At 39.4% G+C, this 19362-nt stretch overlaps 1 protein-coding gene across 1 annotated transcript in view; it reads left to right on the top strand.

The window, feature by feature from the left end:
- Positions 4403–19362, top strand: part of SMLR1 (small leucine rich protein 1) — a 70030-nt gene continuing 55070 nt past the window's right edge. Inside the window, exon 1 of the mRNA XM_003121205.3 lies at positions 4403–4513. Within this exon, the coding sequence (XP_003121253.1) occupies positions 4403–4513 (111 nt within the window). The remainder of the gene's footprint in view (positions 4514–19362) is intronic.

Raw genomic sequence — 19362 nt, 5'->3', positions numbered from 1 at the left:
AAAAAAAAAAAAAAGTAAATACATTTCAGTGTAGGTGCCTCCCCATTGGTCGTCTCCACCTGACAGCTCCTCCGTGTCCATTCTGCGGGGGGGGGGGGGAGTCCCCTCAAATGATATAGCCATTCCTGTGCTCCATTCAGGATGGCTGACCCCACAAATTAGAGAAGGAATAAAGGATCTGCCGTCTTTATGTTGCGTTTTATGTCTGTGCCTTTCACAGGGAAACATTTACCTTTCCAGATACTCTAATACGCAGATCAACAAAGAGATAAAGACCCTTCAGCAGAAAAGGCCCAGTGTTTCCAGGGAAAGGTCCACTGTATTAAACCAGTAATTCAGAAAGCAGTTGCACAATTCTGTGTGCTATTTTAACCTTTAGAATTTTATCATGAACCATAATTATGCTTCTCAGGAGATAGAAGGCAGATAAATTGACTAGTGAGGACTGGGTTGATCTTTTATAACCATTTATTTTTTGGTTCTAATGAGGGCTTTCAGCATTCCTACTTCCATTGATCCTTCCTTAAAATGAACATAAGGAATTCCTTCTATTTAAGATATAATAAAAACCTTAAATTTCATGCCTCTGTTTCCTCCAGAGTCTTCTGAAGTCTTAGTTTTGAGTCTATGGACCATGGCATGCTGTTAAAGCCACCTATTAACCATCGCCTCTCTCGCCAAATATCCTTACTAATTTCAGAGTCTTCTATATTTTGTATAATATTAAAAGTTAGAAATCCCAATTTTAATAACAGACTTTGCTTTGTGATTATAATTTTCTTCCATCTTTACACTTACTATGAGGATGCAATAATGTCCTTTTCTCTATTGCCCTTTATAATAGCTGTTCTATTATTGTCTCTTTCCTTCCTGTGGCCTTGAACTATAGGTCAGGGAAAGAGACTGGAGTTAGAAAGACAAGAGACTTAGTTTCTAACTTTGGCTGTGTAATCATCAGTCATATAAGCTTAGCATATGGAATTATGAGTACATTTTTATTTTCTGAGTATATTTTAATGAAGCCACTGAGATGCACGGGGTTGAATGACTTGCCCAATGCGGAAAATGCTAAAGGAACAGAGTAAATTAAAGACATTGTTATTTTCATCCTCATTCTATAACTCAATCCATCGTGACTTTCATTTTCATATTTTAAAGTAATAAAATCTGCTACATTCCTAAATGTAGGCAAGAGCTCATTTTTCCAGATTTAGCAAATGAGGGGGTTTCAAACTTCTCTCTTATCGAGACCAAGCTATAAAACTCTCCTCCCCTGAGACCTCTTCCATTGCCAACTATGGAGATTAGCCCTTGGATCTAAGCGAGACTTTGTGCTTGCTAATGGAGAATCTCATCTTTCTTTTCTGCAAGTCATCCAAGGTAATAAGAGTCCCCAGACAGTGCATTTTGTGTGAACACTACTTAAGACTGATGTTGCTGACCAGTTGGGCACGTGATCAAACAAGTGTGTTAAAGAGTGCCCACAGACACACTTGCCACTTCTAGCACAAGCTTATGCATCTATGGTGCTTCTCTATTGCCGCCTGCTCTGATCTCACCTCTCCAGGATTCTGAAGGAAAACTGATGCTCTGGCTTTGAGGGGATGCACAGAGATGAGCCCTACAACATTCAGCCTGGATGGGGCAAGGCTGCCCCAGGACAAATTCTTCCCAGCCCCTTTCTCCCCAGGTTGCCCCTCCACTTTCCCTCCCAGAGCAAAGCCCTCCCCATCTGTCAGCCCAGGGAAGGTTGTGCTGCCTCTGGCTGCCCTCTGACCTTCCTGCCTCTTGTAACAAATTGCTGCTCTCCACACCCACTTCCATTGAAAACTCCAAAACACATCCCCTGAATCTCAGCTATACAGTAGAAAGAAAACAATTTAATTTTATTAATGCACATCCTTCGTTCATTCAGTCATTCATTCATTCAGCTTGTATTTGTTGCTCTATCTTGTGACTGAGATATCATCTGACTTGTATTTCTTGCATTTATAGCAGATATCAAATGGTTCAGTGACACAGGAAGATGAGTGTAAATGACATTTACAGACTAACTAAGGAAACATACCAGTTCCTGAAAGCGTCGCCAACCCAAATGCTTTTCCGTTGGTAAAATTTTAAACTGTGGTGTGTGGTGTGTGGAAAGAGGAGGGGGTACCTGATGGTGGAAACAAGAAATTTACCTAAATCTTACCCTTTGGGCTGCTCCTGAAGTGCCTAGAAAGACCAGGGAGAATGGAGGAAAATTGTTTCTAAATCTGTTTCCTTCCCCAGCAGAGAGATTAGTGTTTCATATAATGCCCTTTAAGCACCAGGCGCTTTGCTACTTTAACTGAGGGACAACCCTAGAGTCAATAATAGGAATAATGTGGCCTAGACAGGTGGTGTAGAGAAAAAGAATTCTTTGTACTGTAGAAACTGATCATTCTCACCTTTGTGTCGCCATCAGGACCTAGTACATTGTATATAAAATTAGTCACTGATGAAGTGGTCTTCTACTAGAGGAACTAGTTAGGTGTAACCAACTATAGAATAGTCCTAACTCCCTTAGTATATAAGCTGCCATATCACCAAGTGGAGTGCTTTTGCCCCTAATGACAGGGGACCACTTCATTAGACAAGGGCAGGTGCCACTCTGCCTTATGGTATATTAGCTTGTGCCCTGGGCCAGCTACCAAGATCTGGGAGCAGAAACATCACCTCTACTCAAAATGAATACAAACCATGGCACCTGGGACTTTTGATTATGGCTCCAGAGCAAGATCAGCATCTACCCACGTTCCCTTTCTTTTTATTCAGCAGCCCCTCCATATCCCCGGGTTGGTCCCATAAAAGAAGTGTAGTCATCGTCCTTTCCACAGATTTCCACTGATGGAAGTTACCTACAGCTCACTCGTGACTATGAACATGATGCATTTGATTGTAAGTTAGATTTGATTTCAACACTAAACTCCTTTTACACTGTCTCAGTCTCATGATGCATTGATTCTCCATCACTATTTTTATATCAAAGTGATATTGGCTTAAGCCCAATTAAGAATGTAGTATCTCCTCTTTTAGAGAATAATCTGTAGAGCAGCAGTAATAACATTCTAAGGTAGAAACGATCATAAAATCAATGTTTTAATAGAAAGAGAAAAAAGAAGAGTGTACTGTTTAAAAACAAGTGTTATATTGATGTTTAAATATTTGTATCAGCACTTGACACCAGCTGTCAACAAACTAATATATCTGAAATTTTTGATCAAAGAGGCTAAGAAAGTACAATTGTGATGATGCCAAATACAGCTACTTTTATATTTTAGACGATGCCATTTTAGATCTCATTCATGGGTATCTCTATTTACCCATGAGCTGCCAGGTTCGATTAAAGTAGCATTATCTGAAAACAGAATTTCCATATCATATTAAGCAAAATAAGGTATTGACTTTTTTAATGTCTTTTTATAATGACTTTCTTGTACATTTAAATAGAAAATAATCAAACAAAAATAAAACCTCTTTAGTAGAAGTGAAAAGTAAAAGTCAAAGTAAAAATAACATTATCTTGAAACGCTTTCCGAAAGTATGACAACTATTCTGATTGTTGATTTTTTTCTCTTTTTTTTTTCTTTTTTTTGGGGGGGCTACACCCTTGGCATATGTAAATTCCCAGACTAGGGGTTGAATCGGAGCTACACCTGCCAGCCACAGCCACAGTCATAGAAATGCAGGATCTGAGCCAAGTCTGTGACCTACATCACAATTCACAGTAATGCCAGATCCTTAACTCCCTGAGCAAGGCCGTGGATCGAACCCATGGGTACTAGTCAGATCTGTTTCCTCTGAGCCACAATGGGAACTCCTGATTGTTGATTTTTAACTCTGAATTTTGATCAGGTATTATCACCTAAGTGACAGACTGTCAAATTCAAGAGGAGCAGATCCTGGGTGGCTGAAGTAATTTCTGATCCTTAAATGGATTTAAGAGTAATGGAGATGCCCAAGTGACTGCAGGAGAACCCCCAAGTCATCAAGGCCTGGTTATGCAGTTTTACCTCCTTTTATCTTTGCAGCATCTTGACAAATGCAAAGATTCTGAACTTCAGAATCTGAACTCTGAACTCACCATCTAAAAAAAATGAAACTGGAGTTCCCATTGTGGCTCAGTGGGTTAAGAACCTGACATAGTGTCCCATTAGGATACGGGTTTGATCCCTGGCCTTGGGATCAAAGGGTTTAAGGATCTGGTGTTGCCACAGTCTGTGGTGTAGTTCACAGATATGGCTGGGATCTGGTGTTGCTGTGACTGAGGCATAGGCCAGCAGCTGCAACTTCATTTCGACCCCTAGCCTGGGATCTTCCAAATGTGGCATGTGCTGCCGTAAAAAGGAAAAAAAAAAAAGTTATGCATTTAACGGCTATGGGTCAGTTATGGGTCATTGTCGCCCCTTACAAGATTAAGAAGGAAGGTTATCTCCTAAGGAATTGTCCATTTGGTGCTATGGGGATGGCGTTGTTTATAGTTGAGCAGGTATTTTTTCTGATGGGGTAGGTGTGGGTTTGTTTGATGCATAAAGCAGATACAAAAACACAGTAGAGGGGAGAGAGGAGGCCAGAGGGCAGAGAAAATTTTTGTTTAAATTTTCCTTGACTTGCAGTAGAATACAAATTTTTATTTCATCAATACAGTTCAAAGCTGAATAAACCCTCCAGGGAGCTTTGAATTCTCTATTGATGATAAGAGATCCAATTTGTAAGATAAATTCAGAAAACAGAGAAGCTGTGTTGATGCCTGTTTAGTTTCCTCAGGCCTGGATATCTTACCCAACCAATAAGGTAATAATGCCTATTTCAGGGATCAGTGAGAGAATTTTGTCAGAGGAATGTCTCTAAAATGCCCAGGGCAGTATTTGGCACCTAATCAACATTCATTAAATGAGAGTAGTGGCTGATGGCCGATATTGCTGCTACTCTCCTTGCTGCTGTTGTTAATTAAGAGATCAGACTAAAGACAGCAATCTGGAAACTTCTGTTTTATACCTGATTGGATTGGAAGGACAGATTATGTTTGAATTCTAAATAAATGGGAAGATTGGTGTGTCCTAAGGGCCTTCTTAAAAAGCTGGGGAGGGGCCGAGAATCTGTAACCGAGCAAGCGCCCTGTGGGGCTCTGAGGTACACAAGCCTTTCTGCATCCTCCATTTCTTGTTTTTAGGGAATAAGCTTCAGCCTCCACGACCTTCCCTGACCTTCCCTGAGTTCCAACGGGCAGTTGCTAATCAGGGAAGGGAGGGGATTCGGAGATCAGGGAGGAGCAGTCAAGAGACAATAGGACCAGGAGTTCCCGTCGTGGCTCAGTGGATAACGAATCTGACTAGGAACCTTGAGGTTGAGGGTTCAATCCCTGGGCTTGCTCACTGGGCTGTGGTGTATGTCGCAGACGTGGCTCAGATCCTGAGTTGTTGTGGCTCTGGTGTAGGCCCCCCTAGCCTGGGAACCTCCGTATGCTGCGAGTGTGACCCTATAAAGCCAAAAAAAAAAAAAAAGGAGAGACAATAGGACAGCCTTGGAGCAGGGTCCTGGTTCCTCCTCAAGGAATATACATAACAATATCTTTGAGCCGTTCTGCAGAACTAAAACCCCCAACAAATGTAAGAACTACTTGATGGAGCATTCTTCATTCCCATTCCAGGAAGGAGGATCACCCCAGAACCAGTCCTAGGCGCCACTAAATGCCAGCTTTGAAAGCCAACCTGCCACCCTGATCCTTATCTAATAGTCCTATCATCCACTCCTCAACTTATAAAACCACCTCCTAACCCTTTCAAAGGGGGCACGGTCTTTAAGGCATTAGCTTGCTGTGGCCCCCTTTGCCTGGCAAAGCAATAAAGCTCTCTTTTTCCTCCTTCACCCCAAACTCTGTCTCTGCATTTCCATTTGGCAATGGAGGACACAGGCCAAGTTTCTCGGTAACATTGTCTCAGTGATGGAAAGGCCTGAAAGGGGAAAATCCAGACAGATCTTTTCCTATCAGCTCTCAGAACCTGACTCCTGCACTTTCCCCTAAAGTAAAGCCCCAAACACCACAGTGTGGGGAGTGGACAGGGAAGCAGGTGGGGCCTCTGCTTCTCCCAATCTCTCTCCTTTTATCTCTGGTTTTCTATTTCCCTGTTTCACTCAGAAAATCTCTCCTCTCTGTCCCCCATTCCCAGACTTTTGAACTCAAGAGTGACTTATCCTTATCCTAGTCCTTGCTCTTAGATGCCCCAGAAAGGAGAATATTTTGACATGAGGCTTTCAATCACGTCGAGGAGGAATAAAACTTTTTCCTCAACTCTCTTAGGTTCATTGTCTGGGGCCGTGCAAATTATTCTGACCTAAGACAGATTAACAAGAAGAAAAGGCATACAAATTTTATTTGATAATTTTTACATGACAGGGGGGCCTTCCTGGAAAAGAAGTGAAAACCCAAAGAAACAAGTAGGCCTAAAAACCTAATTGCTCCAAGAAGGTGGGAAAGCATTAAGAGGGGGGAATGTAGGAGAAAAATGTCCCCGTAAAAGGTAGAAAGGAGTGACCCTGGCTATGATGACAAAGCAAAGGCCAGCCAACTGCCCCTAACCACCCCTCGCCCATGCATCTGCTTCTGTAAACTTGTTTCTGCATCTACTACCTTGCCTGACCTCACTCCGGTCCGACCAGCCAAGCATGGACCTGGAAACTCATAAAAGCCTTGTGAAACCCTTCTTCAGGGCTCAGACTCTGGAGAGCGATCTCCTCTGAGCCTGCTGGCGTAATAAACCTGTGTTCTCCAATTCTCCGAGTGCTCCCTTGGTTTCTCTCTGGGTAAAAGAGCTGATATACTGTAGCCACAGAGCTGCTGGAGCTGGTACACGACAGCCACAGGACTGTCGCTAGAGCTGATACGCTGCGGTGCAGGGCTGCTAGGCAGCTGCCATAACAATATCCCATTTTAAACAAAGAGCAATACACTACGGAGCTGTAACAAGACAAAGCAAAGGGGATTTTAGGTTTCTAGGAGCTTCAAACTATGGAAAAGTAAATATATGGGGAAATTAATGGAAGATAAGGACTATTAAAATTGAGGATAATCATTAGTCAAATTTTTCACTTGCCTTCACTAATCAAGGTCGTTTCCTTTGTTGCCACAAAAAGCTTTCACAGCCTCCAAGAGGCATGTAGCCTAAACAATAAGATGTTTGCCAGAGTTATTTTCCAGGAACTTGGAGTCAACTGTAGCTAGTCCAATCTGAGCTGGTTAAGATTGGATAGAGAGGGGTTCTTATCCTGGCTCAGTGGAAATGAATCCAACTAATATCCATGAGGATTCGGGTTTGATCCCTGACCCCGCTTGGTGGGTTAAGGAGCTGTTGGTGTAGGCCAGCTCTGATTTGACCCCTAGCCTGGGGTGCAGCCTTACAAAGTCAAAAAAAAAAAAAAAAATTGGATAGGACCACAGATCCTCCAACTGGGCATTTGTAAGTGTACACTCGGTGACCTTTTGATATCAAAAGGCCAAAAACTTCACCCTCAGATTATGCTAAGCTCCTCCATTTTTATTTATTTATTTATTTATTTATTTATTGAAGTAGAGTTGATTTACAATATGGTGTTAATTTCAGCAAAGTGATTCTGTTAAACATAGATATGCACTTTTTAAATATTCTTTTCCAGCCTGGTTTATCATAGGACATTGAATATGGCTCTCTGTGCTATACAGGAGGACCTAGTTGTTTATCCTCTTCATGTATAACAGCTTATATCTGCTAACACCCACCTCCCACTCATCCCTTCCCTTTGGCAACCTTGTCTATGAGTCTGTTTCTGTTTCATAGTTTCATCTGTGTCCTATTTGAGATTCCACATATAAGTGATATTACATGGTATTTGTCTTTATCTGACTTACTTCACTTAGAATGATAATCTCTAGTTCCATCCATGTGGTTGCAAATGGCATTATTTCATTCTTTTTTATGGCTGAATAATATTCAATTGTATACATGTACCACATCTTCTTTATCCATTCATCTGTCAGTGGACATTTAGGTTGTTTCCACATTTCAGCTGTTGTGAATAATGCTACTATGAACACGGGGATACATGTATCTTTTTGAATTATAGTTTTGTCTGGATATATGCCCAGGAGTGGGATTGCTGGATCATATGGTAACTCTAGCTCAGTTTTCTGAAGAAGCTCCATGCTGTTTTCCACCATGGTTGTACCAACTTACATTTCCACCAACAGTGCAGGAGGGCTCCCTTTTCGCCACACTCTCTCCAGCATTTGTTATTTATAGACTTTAATAATGGCCATTCTGACTGGTGTGAGGTGGTATCTCACTGTAGCTTTGATTTGCATTTCACTAATAAGTAGCAATATTGAACATTTTTTCATGTAATCACTTCCATTATAACATGCAGAGGCCTGCATCTTAGTTACACCTGTGCAGAAGGACCATTACTGCACCTTTTTCTAATCACCTATCACCACGGTCCCCACATGCTCCTAACACCTCAGACCACTCTGATCCCACAAATACCCTGAGTCCCTTGCCTTCGGAGAGGCAGATCTGGGACTTGTCCTCTCATCTTGTTTGGCTGCCTTGTGAATAAACCTTTTTTCTGCAAACCTCAGCAACTTAACATTTTGGCTTGCTGTGTGCCAGGCAAAATGAACCTGGTTTGGAAACTCTATCAGCAAGAATTGTTTGTGCAGAGCCAGCTTGGTGCCAACTTTCCCTCTTCTTCATGGCCATAAAAATCCCCCAGGAGAGGGGATTTATGGTTCTTACTTTTTTAGGAGTTTCTTCTGTTAGTTGTTAGTCAGATAAGGGAAGTTCCAGGAAGGCTACTTTCTGCATTTGTTGAATTTCAAATGTCTTCAGCTCAAAATAATCCTTATGCCAAAGTGGTTTGTTTGGGGGTGGCGTATTCTGATGCCCTTCAAAGTTTGACATGTAAGCAAGACAGCAGTAAAACTTTCAAACTTAACTGCCTGATCCTGGCTTGCCCATTCATACTCCACATTTCATCTGAAAAGGTTAGTAAGATTGTCACGAAGGTAATACTTCTACTGTTAAGTGGTTATTTTAAAATCTCTGAGAGTCTAACTTTATCGAGAGTTTCTACAAGACACTTTTACTAATAAAATCTGAACCAGAGAATACACATAAAATCATCTTGACCAATTCTGTTAAGATCTCAAATTTCTGTGTGTATATAACCACCGAGGCAGGTGGGATAACTTGTGATGAAATTTTAAAGAACAAGAGTGTGGAATATTTATTTTATCTGTCAAAGTCATGATCGCATTTCTAGTTTTGTCATGATCTTTAATGGACCCGTGATTTCAAATTTGTTTCTTTAAGGATATTCCTGATGCAGAAAGAGAAATCATCAGTGTAGGCATCAAACATATCCTTTGGAATTTCTCACCCATCCGTAACTTCTCCTGGAAAAAAAAGCAGAATCCAAGCTTTTCTTAGGATACAAAAGACCACATGTAAATTCTCAGTCATTTTTGGTTCAAGGGATGGTGCAGCCTTTTCAAAACAAAATGCCTTCTGCGATTTAAAATGCTTATTGCAGATGGTTGCACAACTATAAATGTAATAAAATTCATTGAGTTAAAAAAAATAAAAATGCTTATTACAAGTTTCATGTCAAGGCCACCACATGTCACGGTAGCACATGGGTCTTTCTTACTCCAACACTGCCAACATTTCTCAAAAACTCCATTATGTTAACACACTGGGTTAAGCTCAAACCGCAAGTTACTATGACAACAGAGATAACTACGGCTGCTGACACCAGTGGTCTCCTCCATAAATCACTCTTTTAAGGGTAATTTTTCTAACCAAGCATTGTTTCAATTGCTTCAAAGTTACAGCATTATGTTTTAGATTATAAACATCAGAGTGGAGAGAAAAGCAAATGTAGTAACTCTGGGCCAGGATTATAACAATACTAACTGCAGTTGGGTGCAGTTTTAATGGGTAAGGCTCCTTGTTCACACACTGCCGTTGGTTCTGGGCAGGGTGATGCAGGCATCTCATTTCAACCAGGCTTACCGAGAGAGTAGTAAAACCATTCACGCTGGTCTTTCTTTCCATCTCAATTTACTTTCCTACTGTGATTTTTCTATATGTTGCCATGGAAATGGCCTTCTTTGATACAACTGATGTGGAAATAACATTTTCTACTATTAATTTCATTTCATCCATTAAAATTGCATAGTACTTAAATGGTCACCTATGGTTCCAATTTGTCCTACATACGTAGGTAATTGAGTGGGCTCCTGTGAGATTGCAAACAGGGCTGCAGTCAACTCGTGGCTCAAATGGGCAGAAGAATCTGCTTCTGAGATTGCTCCCCTTCTCATTGACAGACCACGGTTCCTCCCTCAATTTCTCTTCTGGGGGCTCCTCCATGGACAGCTCACAACCCAGAAGCAGGCTTCCTCCTGAGCAAGTGACCCAAGGGAGAGAGAGAGAGTATTCAAAAGAAGAGATTAAATCCAACTTTTTTCTTTTTAATTTTATTGACGTGTAGTTGATTTACAATGCTGTGTTAATTTCTGCTATACAGCAAAGTCATTCGGTTATACATATACACATAGCCATTCCCATGTAGGTTATCACAAATATTGCGTAGAGTTCCCTGTGCTGTAGAGCAGGTCCCTGTTGACCATCTATTCCATATACCTTGAGGTTCTACTTCTTGAAAATAGGAGTATCAAAAAATTTGTGGACATACTTCTAAAACCACCACATCAAAGTTAAGTGTTAACTAGTATTGCTCTTCTGATACTTTTACCAAAAACGGTGGCAAGGTAATACCTTTTTTTTTTTTTTTTTGGCTTTTTTTTTTTCTTTTTTCTTTTTGAGGAGTGAGAGAGCTCACCTTTGGCATATGGAGGTTCCCAGGCTAGGGGTCAAATTGAAGGTACAGCCGCCGGCCTACACCACAGCCACAGCAACATGGGATCCAAGCCACATCTGCGATCTACACCACAGCTTACAGCAATGCCGGATCCTTAATCCACTGAGCAAGGCCAGGGATCAAACCTGCATCCTCATGGACACTAGTCGGGTTCGTTTCTGCTGAGCCACTATGGGAACTCTGACCGTGTAAGGTCATACTTTTGACATTGTCTTGGTTTTGCTGTTCTCTCGTACTTTCCATTTTCTCTTTCTACCATTCAGCCAGTAGCTGCTTGACCCCTTCTTGCCTCTAGGGAGTTCTGTGGTTTGGGAAAAGCAGAATTGTCCTACCAATCTTTCTGTCTTTTGCTTTGCAAAAAACATACTCCCTTAGAATATCAAATATTCATAGACACTTTAAAACAGAAGCATTATCATAATTTCCTGCATGGCACAGAAGGTTAAGGATCCTGTGTTGCTATAGCTGTGGCACAGGTTGCAACTTGGTGTGGGTTTGATCCCTGGCCCGGGAACTTCCGTATGCCTCAGGTATAGCCATAAAAATGAAAAAAAAAAAAATACTGTTTTCTAGCATCTTACCAACTGGAAGTTGCCATTCTCTTTTTATTTTGTTTTGTTTTTTGTTTTTTAGGGCATATGGAGGTTCCCAGGCTAGGGGTCAAATCAGAGCTTCAGCTGCCAGCCTATACCACAGCCACAGCAATGCAGGATCCCAGCAGTGTCTGCGACCCACACGGCAGCTCACGGCAACGCCACATCCTTAACCCACTGATTGAGGCCAGGGATTGAACCCACATCCTCATGGATATTAGTCAGATTCATTTCTGCTGTGCCACAATGGGAACTTCCCTTTCTTATTTTTAATTCTGATATGTCATTCACCAGAACATGTCTTTGTTTATCATATAAGTTGGAGCTTTCTGTATATTAAAATAGAGATGGGAGAGAGATGTTACAGATATAGAAGGGAGACATGAATATGATAAGCGTACAGCTACAATTCCGGTTCATAGAGTGTTAAACAAAATGACTTTCATTATCACAAGTTACCGTACATGTTTCAGTAAAATAGCAATTAACCATGACTCAACTTTACTCAGAGATGTTTATTGTTATGGCCTTATTTCACTTTAAAGAGAAAGTCTCAATTTTTCTCTCACACTCACCTACCTCCATACCCACATACACACACAGACAAGGACTGCAAAGATTTTTTTTCTCTTGAATTTCCATCTGATTACAAAAGTTAATGTTATGAGAGCCAAAATATTTAAAGTCCACGAAAGTTAAAAAAGAAAAGAAAAGAAAAGAAAGAAAAAAAGGAGGAAAATTCACATCATCATCCAGAGGTAGATGCTTCTACTTTTTTCTATTCTAGTTGAAATGACATAGTATGTTGTCTTGTATCATAGCCTATGTTTTCTCCCTTCCTTAAGAACTCTTCAAATATATGTTACTAAATCAGGAAAGTTAATGAGGCTTGAAACAAAATAATTTCTTGGCGTATACTTATTTAGCCAGAAAATGAAATGAATTTGAATACACAGATTCCCAGAGTGTGCTGAGACATTTTTGTATGGAGTCAATTGCATCCAGTTCTGTTTAACTCAACAAATATTTATGGGATGCCTAATACGTGATTTATAATAAGCGAAGAGTTGACAAGATGCTGCCCCTGCCCTCAAGGAACTAAAAATTTAGTTGGAAAGGCAAATTTTTAATACACCGAAAAGTTACATAATAATGCAAAGCAATCCGTAACAAGGAATCTAGAGGAGCTGAACAGACTGTAACATCCATACAGGTTCAGGGGTAAAAAAGACGAAGTGAGCTTTGAGTGGAGGGCAAGTGTGGCTGTCATCCCACAATCATACACTTAATGGGCGTAATCGCTAGCCATTTTCTCGGGCTTTATGTCCATCTAGGACTGTTCTGCAAGTCTCCTCTGCCCCAGTTCCGTGCAGAGGCACAGGCGCTGTGGGAACAAGAAGGCACCGTCCCTTACAGTACATGACTGCAGGGATGGTGGCAGTGGCAGATTCTCATCCAATTTCCTTCCATCCCTTGGCACATGCAAATTAGACGTGCAAAACTGGATTGTAAATAAACAGTAAAACAGGGCATTTATGCTTGAAAAGACACCAAAAAAGATGTGCAACCGTCGGGGATTCCATCTAAAGACATTAACTATTCCCAAGGTTATTGTAGATCAGTTTTCCTTAATTACTAATTTCAATGTGTGGGTCTTTTCTGAGGTCAGAATGGCAGAATGGTTTTCAGTCTTTCTTTTAAAAAAATATGGGAAAGATATTCTTAATGTGTTTATACCAGCTTAAAGAAAATTTTAAAAATTCTTTTTGAAACAAAAACAAATGTAGATGCTTTAAACTGAATGATAAATTTTTCAGGAGAACTGAAAGCTGGCTTGAACAAACACTGCATTTGATGAACTATTACAGTTACTGTCACAATCATTACAATTAAACTAAAGCTACATCACAAGCAATATGAGTATCAACAGAATCAGAAACAATATAAGCTTAATGTGTCATCTTTTTGTCTTTAACTTTTTAAGCATCCCTGAAATACTGGAGTCACATGTTGGGTCAAGGACGCAATAAGAATAACCAGCAGTGTTTATAATCTCTGCGCAAAATGCGTACAATTTTCTTGCTTTACATCCTTTAGAAACTCTCATTTCCATGATGTTCAAGTATTTTACACCATGACCTTTAGTACCAAGTCAGGGCCTTCGCAGATGAAAATTTATGTAATTTTGTAATGTCTAGAAATGCAACGTGAACTGTTAATAATGAATCTTGCTTCAAATTTTTGAGTGATTATTACACATTTCCTTCGCACTGTATTATCTTCCAAAAGACACAGTACAGAAATGAGAAAATCACCCAGAGACTCAGTAGCAAAAAAGCCAACTATAAATTGGATTTCTTTGGGGCATTCATTTTTAATGTTGTAAATGCTTAGTCTTTTTGTATTAGAAAGACTCCTAGAATAGACACCTGAATGGATAGGGAAAGAAGTTTGGGACTTGAATTAAGCCATTAGTTCTGAAATAAGCAGCACCCCTGCGGAGGCAGGGGGAGAGCTGGATCCGGTGGGCTGCCTCCACCCCCTCTTCCCCATCCATTCAGAAGCAGCAGCTTCTCCATTCAATAGGATGTAAAACAGGGGGAGAAAGATTGACACCTGAGAGGGATAGTTCCCACAAGGGGTGTACTCCAGAGGAAACAGTTTGGTATCAGTATCTTCACATTTTCTTCTATTTTATTTGCTCAGAGTACCAAGGTGAAAAGAAAAAAATACCCATCTCAGCACCCTAGAACTAGATGAATATACCCACACCTGGAAATTGGGTTGCAAGGTGCACACATGGACTTGGCCCCCAGCTATGGATCTGAGAGGTGCATTAACCGGCATCTGAGGACACTGTGGGTCCCCACCTGGGGAATCCACTCACCTTGCAGATAGACACTGCATCTAGAGTTCTCTCTTGTTTCAAGGGTGAATTTAAAAGCCAGCACCAAGTGTTCATCCTTAAGATTCAGAGCGAGACTAAACTTTTAAAAACATATAATGCATGAACCAAACATTTACAGAATTGTTTGGTACCCTCAGTAGATTGCAAAAATACTCTACCTCTACTACATATTTAAACTTAAAAGATTATGCACAGTAAAGGAAACCATAAACAAAACAAAGAGGCAACCCACAGAAAGGGAGAAAATAGTTGCAAAGGAGGTGACCAACAGGGGATTAATCTCTAAGATATAAAAACAGCTCATGTAGTTCAATATCAAAAAAACAAACAATCCAATGAAAAAATGGGGAGAAGATCTAAATAGACATTTCTCCTAAGAAGACATTCAGATGCCCAAAAATATATGAAAAAGTGTTCAACATCACTAATTATAAGAGAAAGGCAAGTCAAAACTACAATGAGGGATCAACTCATACTGGTCAGAATGGCTACCATCAAAAAGTCTATGAATAATAAATGCTGGAGAGGGTGTGGAGAAAAGAGAATCCTCCTACACTGTTGGTGGAAATGTAAATTGGTACAACCACTATGGAGAACAATATGGAGGTTCCTTAAGCAACTAAAAATAGAACTACTATGTGATTCAACAATCCCAATCCTGGGCATATATCTAGAGAAAAACATAATTCAAAAATGTATATGCACCCCAATGTATAGGGCAGCACTATTTACAATAGCCAAGACATAGAAACAACCTCAATGTCCATCAACAGAGGAATGGGTAAAGAAGATGTGGTATACATATGCAATGGAATATTACTTAGCCTTAAAAAGAATGAAATAATGTCATTTGCAGCAACATGGATGGACCTAGAGATTATCATACTAAGTGAAGTAAGTTAGACAAAGATAAAAATCATATGATATCACTCATATGTGGAATCTAAAAGAAAATGATGCAAATGAGCTTATTTACAAAACAGAAACAGACTCACAGCTTATGAAAGCAAACTTATGGTTACCAAAGAAGAAAGATTGGGGGGAGGGATGGATGAATTGGGAGATTGGAATTGGCCCATGTACACTATTAGACATAGAATGGATGCTTAGTAGGGACCTGCTGTATAGCACAGGAACTCTACTCAATATTCTGTGATAGCCTATATGGGAAGAGAATCCCAAAAAGAATGGACAAGTGTGTCTATAAAACTGAGTCACTTTGCTGTACAACAGAAATTAACATAACACTATAAATCAACTATATACTTCGGTGAAATTTTTAAAAAATGAAAAAGTAATATAAAATAAAATTTAAAAGAACCAAAAAACCATAAAAAACCAGTTGATATTAACAGAAAATTAGGAGTTCCCGTCGTGGCCCAGTGGTTAACGAATCCGACTAGGAACCATGAGGTTGCGGGTTCAATCCCTGGCCTTGCTCAGTGGGTTAAGGATCCGGCGTTGCCGTGAGCTGTGGTGTAGGTCGCAGACTCGGCTCGGATCCCGCGTTGCTGTGGCTCTGGCGTAGGCCGGTGGCTACAGCTCCGATTCAACCCCTAGCCTGGGAACCTCCATATGCCGCGGGATCGGCCCAAGAAATAGCAACAACAGCAACAACAACAACAACAGACAAAAAGACAAAAGACAAAAAAAAAAAAAAAAAAAAAAATTAGACAAAAATGAAAAAAAGAGAGAGCTGAGATAGTAAAGAATTACAATGAAACAAAATTAAAACAGAATGTTTACTATCTGAACCTTTGTGTCTCCCTCCAAATTCCTAGCATAGTCAGAAGACCCTCTTCTGAGTCATGGACTTTTTATTGTTTCTTCATGGCAGATAGAACATGGGAGCTTGGTGGGATAATGTTTATAAAAGCCCTAATCTCATTCATTAGGGCCCTACACTCATGACCTAGTCACCTTCCAAAAGCCCTACCTCCTAAAACTATCACCTCGGAGATGAGGATTTCAACATAGGAATTTGGAGGGAGACGCAAATATTCAGATCATAGCCATTCTGTTTTAATTTTGTTTCCCTGTAATCCCCAACATTTACTGCATACATTCAGCTGTCCCTTTACTTATAAGGTTCAAAAAATACTTAATAAGAGTACTACAACCAAGATGAATCAAAAATTTTAAAGCTCAGTAATAATCCAGCTTTAACTTAACTTGCTTAGTTAGGATTCTAAACTTGGAAACGGAGTAGGATATGTGCTAGAAGTCTTCAATAGCCTGAGGACAAATCTTTATACAGTTAGTTTTTCTCAACTATTTCTCCTTTGCTTCTGGATTTTTTTGTAAATCTAGAAAATATGCTTCCTGAGCCCCATTCTTCACCCCAGAGTTCAGCAGGAATCTTTGCTTGCCGTATTTAATGATCATTTAAAAGACTACTTGACGAAGTTGGGTTCCAGTATTGCTAACATGGCTAAATGATCTCATGCAGTTACAACATTGATTGGCAGAAAGGAAATTTCTTCTTCTCTCCAAACTCTGTCTCTTATCCCTTCAACACACACAATCAGAATTTCCTAGAATTATGGGGGAAACATTTTCATTGCTAAGTAACCTGAAAACTTATTTTCAATTTTTTAAAACTCATTTTTAATGACCTGAATAATTCAGTTTTTCCATGAAAGATAAACATATTATGTCACTAATCCCACTGCAGAACATCTTCAATCAAGTTTGTAATGTTCCTCTGCTCATTATGCATAAAAATTACTATTTTATATATATATATATATATATATATATATATATATATATATATATATATTTGACTTTTTATCTTTTGAGGGCCGCACCCATGGCATGTGGAGGTTCTCAGGCTAGGGGTCTAATCGGAGCTGTAGCCACCAGCCTACGCCAGAGCCACAGCAACACCAGCTCTGAGCTGCATCTGTGACCTGCACCACAGCTCATGGGAACGCCAGATCCTTAACCCACTGAGCAAGGCCAGGGATCGAACCCTCAACCTCACGGTTCCTAGTCGGATTCGTTAACCACTGTGCCACGACGGGAACTCCTACTATATACTTTTAAATATATACAAATATGCAAAGAAAAAAAGATTATGATTAGAAATAAACTATTGTTCGTGGTTATCCCTGGGTAGAATTCAAGATTATTTTTATCTTTATTTTCCAAATGTTCACTAGTGTAACTACATTATTTTCATGATCCGAAAGAGATGTTTTACAGACTCACAGACTTAGAGAACAGACTGTGGTTGCTAAGAGTGAAAGGGTTGGGGAAAGAATGGGCTGGGAATTTGGGGTTAGCAGATAAAAACTATTATATATAGACTGGATAAACAACAAGGTCCTACTGTATAGCATGGGGAATTATATTCAATACCCTGTGATAGACCATAATGGAAAAGAATATAAAAAAGAATATATATATAAGTGAATCGCTTTGCTGTACAGCAGAAATTAACACATTGTAAATCAAACATATTCCAATTTTTAAAAAAAGAGATGTTTTAAAATCAATTTATTCAATTTATATGTTATATGATCACAGTTATTTCTGAATTTAAACAAAACTTCTGGGCCCAAATACACAAAAATAATATTAAAAGCTATTATCTCTGGGTGATGGATTATGGGTAGGTTTTCCCTCTTGTGTAGTGTTAAACCACTTCATTATAGGAAATACTATCCTTATGAAACTCAAGGGTAGAGAATGGCTTTAAGGAACATGTATTCGCCCATTCCATAAAATATTTAGTGTGTTTTATTTCTATTTCACACTTAGAATTTAATAGACTGCAAGACACTCTACAGAATAAGCCACCTGGTACCCAACTAGCTATAATAAAACAGGCAGAAGCAGAGAGGTGACATATCAGGCCTGTTTTGTCACACTGCATGTGTCACAAGAGAGCAAGCACTGCTTTAATTACTTAGTCATTTGAATTTCCGATAGATATTATGGCAAAATTTAAATCTTGTTAATTTACTTTGGCGACTTGACAAGAGGCTCATTTACAATCCTTTGAGGGAATTGCAAATTTCCCATGCTTCGATGTGGGGCAAGGTGGCATTATTCATACAAGAGCATGTGGTGGAATTCAGGACTGAACATTATTCAGAATATATTTTAAAACCATCAGAAGCCCAAGTCATGATTTTTTAATGTTTGGAAGAAATGGTATAGGAAAAAAATCAGTTAAAAGCTTATAAAAATTCAAACATGGTCTAACACTGATATTTATACCTTTTTCATCTAAAATTTCATTATTGGAATATTTTCATAGAACCATAAGTTAAATGTTATACTGACTCCTCCCCAACATCTTCCAAATTATTTTGACTAACATCATAGAAACTACACTTTTCCAATGTTACAGAGCTCAAAATTCACAAACACAGAAAATTTCCTTTTTTTCACTTTTACCTCTATCCAAGTCCCCAGGACAATTGGAATGCTGCATGAACTCCATTTCTCAGGAATAGGGCAGAGTTGAAGGAAAAAGTTAAAGAAAAATATAGAAAGTCTCAAATGTGATTTGTAGATGCTTTGAGGACAGTGAAGACGTTTCAGTCATCGAAAAGATTTAAAACTTTCAGGTTTTGTTTTAGATTCTTCTTAACACAGGCCAAATGTCAAAAGGGTCTGGGGTTAACATTTCTAAAACATAGATACTCATCTCAAGGGGAAAAAATTTCAATGCAAAAGACATTTCAGATCTTTTCTTTTGCAAAATGAAAATATTTCTTTTTCCTGGCCTTTACATCCAAAGATGGTCAGTATCTGATTCTTTTCTTAAAAGCCAACAAAGCCCAAATTCGTACGATGATAAAAGTAGGTAGTAAATTGGGAATGAACACATTTCGAACTCAAAGTCTTTGGATCGTGAGAAAAGCCAATAAAACACAAGTTCACACGATGATAAAAGTAGGTGGT

This window comes from Sus scrofa, chromosome 1 (genome assembly GCF_000003025.6).
Source record: "Sus scrofa isolate TJ Tabasco breed Duroc chromosome 1, Sscrofa11.1, whole genome shotgun sequence".
Lineage (NCBI taxonomy): Eukaryota > Metazoa > Chordata > Mammalia > Artiodactyla > Suidae > Sus > Sus scrofa.
Note: the sequence above shows the minus strand (reverse complement) of the source record. Positions and strands in the feature narration are given on the sequence as shown.